A 3,679-nucleotide genomic window follows, 5' to 3' on the forward strand; every position below is an offset into this window, starting at 1 on the left:
TATTTTCTCATCCCCAGGAACAAACAGGTACCTTGAGGTTGTGACTGGATTCTGATCAAGAGAAGTGATTACCTCGGCTTCATATTCTCTGAGCTGCCAAAGGGCTGGAAGCCTAGTTGTCCAACTAATCTGTGGTCAGCGGCTGGTTGTGAAGAACACCCCTACTGACACCAACAATTGTAACTGAGGACGAGCAACCTCACAGGATTTCATAGCTTCGATCCTTCCTGAAGAAAATCCCTCTCAGCCTGAACCTTTATTCATAGCCTAATGGAGGTCACAGCAGCCCTGGCAGGACTCCAGGCAGAAGCCAACTGCCCCATCTGTCTGGATTACTTGAGAGACCCCATTACCATCGAATGTGGGCACAACTTCTGTCGCTCCTGCATCCAGCAGTCCTGGGAGGATCGACAGGACAGCTTCCCTTGCCCTGTGTGCCGCCACCCATGCCAAGAGTGGCAGCTCAGGAGCAACACCCAGCTGGGAAATATAGCTGAAATTGCCAAGCTACTCCACATCACCAGGAGCAAGAGGAAGAGGGAGGAACAGACACGCTTGTGTGAGAAGCACAATCAGATCCTGACCCATTTCTGTGAGGAAGACCTAGAGGTGTTGTGTCCCCTGTGCACTCAGCCCCCTGACCACAAGGATCACCACGTGAGGTCCATAGAAGAGGCTGCCTCTCATCACAGGAAAAGGCTCATGAGTTACATAGAGCCCCTGAAGAAACAAGTGGCATATTTCCAAAAACTGGTAACTACGAAAGAGAGAGAACCATTAGAACTGAGAGAGAAGGTAGAAAGGCAGAGGAAAAAAATATTCTCTGAATTTGAGCACCTGAACGAGTTTTTAGACCGTGAGCACGAGGCAGCTGTCTCCAGGTTAGCTCATGAAGAGAAGCACATTCGACAGAAACTAAATGCAAACATAACAGCATTTTCAGAGTACATTTCCACACTCAACGATCTACTAAAGGAGGTGGCAGAGAAGAGTGTGATGTCAGAAGTGAAACTGCTGACAGATATTAAGAGCATCCAGGATCGATGTGAAAGCCTCAACCCCCCAGTGCTCTATTCCTTCCTGTTAAGGAAGGAAGGCTGCAGCCTTCCTCCACAATATTCAGCTCTGCAGAAAATTATACAGAAGTTTAAGGAAGATGTGACTCTGGATCCTGAAACAGCACATCCTAATCTGTTTGTCTCTGAAGACAGAAAGTCTGTCACATTTGTGAAGAAAGCACAAAGATTTGTTCCTAATCCAAAGAGATTTAAGGTTTACCCCATTGTCCTGGGTTCTGCATCCTTCAGTTCTGGTAGACATTACTGGGAGGTCGAAGTGGGTGAGAAGCCTGAATGGTCTGTGGGGGTTTGTAAAGACTCCCTTTCCAGGAAGGCAAAGAGACCCCCAACAACACAGACCAGATGCTGGGCAATTGAGCTGTGCGATGGTAAGTATGTTGCACAAGGCACTTTTCCAATTACTCTGGTGGTGAAGGAAAAACCCCGAGGGATTGGCATTTATCTGGACTATGAATTGGGTGAGATTTCGTTTTACAGTTTGAACGACAGATCTCATATCCATTCTTTCATTGATAGATTTTCTGAAATCCTCAAGCCGTATTTCTGTATTGGACATGATTCTCAACCTCTCACAATCTGTGCCATCAGAGATTATGAATGATCAACTATCTGGGAGGCTGTCCCAGTGCTTCATTTTATTTCGGCCATTTATGGTAGAATATCATACAACTATCAGTGAATATAGCACTGATGATTTTTTCTTTTTTAAATATTCCTTTGACTTTAACCCATGAAGAAAGTTGTTTTCTCTTATTTGGTTTCAATAGCAACAGAGGTGTTATGGGGACTAATAGAGATTTTGTAGGAATTAACTGTAAAGTATTTCCGAAATTCTAACACTAGAGTGTATAAAAATGTAACTTTATAATTCCTATAAATGCATTTTGTGTGTGTGTGTGTATATTTATTTAGGTAAATAATATGTTGCTGTGGATTCAATTCTGACTCCAAATACCAGCAGTGTCAACCATGGTGAACAGGTTTTAGCAGAACTTCCAGACTAAAATAGAATAGGACCAAGGACCTGGCATGGGGTTGCCCCTCAGATGGACTAGGAGAATCGGGCTGCCCAAGTCCGAGGGTGTACACTTGCTCTCCTAGTGGGCCTGGAAGGCTGAGCTGAAGCCGAGGGCCAAGGGGCCTTCATCCAGAATCCCAAGAGTGTGGCCAGTACCCAGAGTCTGGAGGACTGGGCCATTGTTTAAATGGTCTCAGAGAATAAAGGAATATTTTCAAGCCATGAGATCTAATGTAATGTGTTCTGCTGACATGCTTGGTGCCTGTGATCCCTTACTTCCCTCCAATTTTTCCCATTTGTAATGGAAATGTCTACCTTGTGCCTGTTGCACTATTGTACTCTGTAAGCAGTAACTTGTATTCTAGATATCACAGATGAAGAGAAATTTTGCCTGAGGATGGAATTTGGACTTGCAGTTGGTTTAAGACTTTTCAGATGATATGATGGGACCAATGTGTTTTATATGGGGCAAGGGCGTGAATTTTGAGGGCCAGAGGGTGGAATGTTATGGAGGGAAATATGTCCCCCCAAAATGTGTGTCAGCTTGGTTAGGCCGTGATTGCTTGTATTGTGTAGTATTATTTGTGGTATTTCTGTTTTAGCAGCACTGGATACATAAGATAGCCCTGCTGATCCACACTGCACTATATATGAATAAGAAATATGTAGTTTTTTACTAAACAACTGAGATTACCAGAGCACAGCACAGCCATCCTGATCAATGGAGGAGTTACTCTTCCCTCAGTGAAATGGGTTCTCAAAAACTCCGGGTCACCTTCCTCAAATTATAGCAATATGCGAAAACCTATAGAGATGAAAATTAAAACTCTTCTTTACAAGAAGTTGTAAACAACACACATATAAGCTGCCATATATAAGCATTAGTTAAAACAATGGCAATGTAACACAATATAATGCAACACAATCCTATGAATTGAATTGTTTCCCTCTAAAATATGTGCTGTAATCCCAACTCCCATACCTGTGGATATAATCTATTTTGGAATAGGGCTTTCTTTGTTATGTTAATGAGGCCATAGCAGTGTGGGGTGTGTCTTCTAAAACTAATCAATAAAACAAAAATCAAACCAAACCTGTTGTCTTTGAGTCGATTACAATTCACGGCCAAATCATGTGTTGTAAAGTAGAATTTTCCATAAGGTTTTCAAGACTGAGAAACCTAATCACTATAGAGTTATAAAAATGAGCAGATTAAACACAGAAGCAACCATGAATCCACAAATGGTTTGAAGGTAGATGCCACATCAAGGTGCCCATGGAACACTGGAGTTGCATAAGCTGAAAGATGCAAGGATCTTTCCCCAGTGTCCACAGATAGTCTTCCCCTAAATCTGGTGCCCTGAATTTGGTCTTTTTGCTTCCCGAACTGTGAGAAAATTAATTTCTGTTCTTTAAAGTCAGACACTTGTGGTATTTCTGTTACAGCAGCACTAGGGAACTAAGACACAGATAAGCAGTATTTTGAGGTAGCACATGGGCATGGTTTTATATGATGAGACAAACGGAATACAAATACTTTTAGAAAAAATGTATAAAACAGAGATAAAATAAAAAAACAGAA

At 42.3% G+C, this 3,679-nt stretch overlaps 1 protein-coding gene across 1 annotated transcript; it reads left to right on the plus strand.

Moving 5' to 3' along the window:
* The first annotated feature begins 270 nt into the window (after positions 1–270).
* LOC101341048 (putative tripartite motif-containing protein 75) lies at positions 271–1,685 on the plus strand. The gene has a single exon (XM_004390648.2). The coding sequence runs from the start codon at positions 271–273 to the stop codon at positions 1,678–1,680; it is 1,410 nt and encodes a 469-aa protein (XP_004390705.1). The 3' UTR covers positions 1,681–1,685.
* Positions 1,686–3,679: the final 1,994 nt, after the last annotated feature.

Source organism: Trichechus manatus, unplaced genomic scaffold, assembly GCF_000243295.1.
Source record: "Trichechus manatus latirostris isolate Lorelei unplaced genomic scaffold, TriManLat1.0 scaffold00315, whole genome shotgun sequence".
NCBI classification, from domain to species: Eukaryota; Metazoa; Chordata; class Mammalia; order Sirenia; family Trichechidae; genus Trichechus; species Trichechus manatus.

What these genes read in the sequence shown, in the direction of transcription:
- LOC101341048 (XM_004390648.2), top strand. Translation starts at nt 271, where the DNA reads ATGGAGGTCACAGCAGCCCTGGCAGGACTCCAGGCAGAAGCCAACTGC.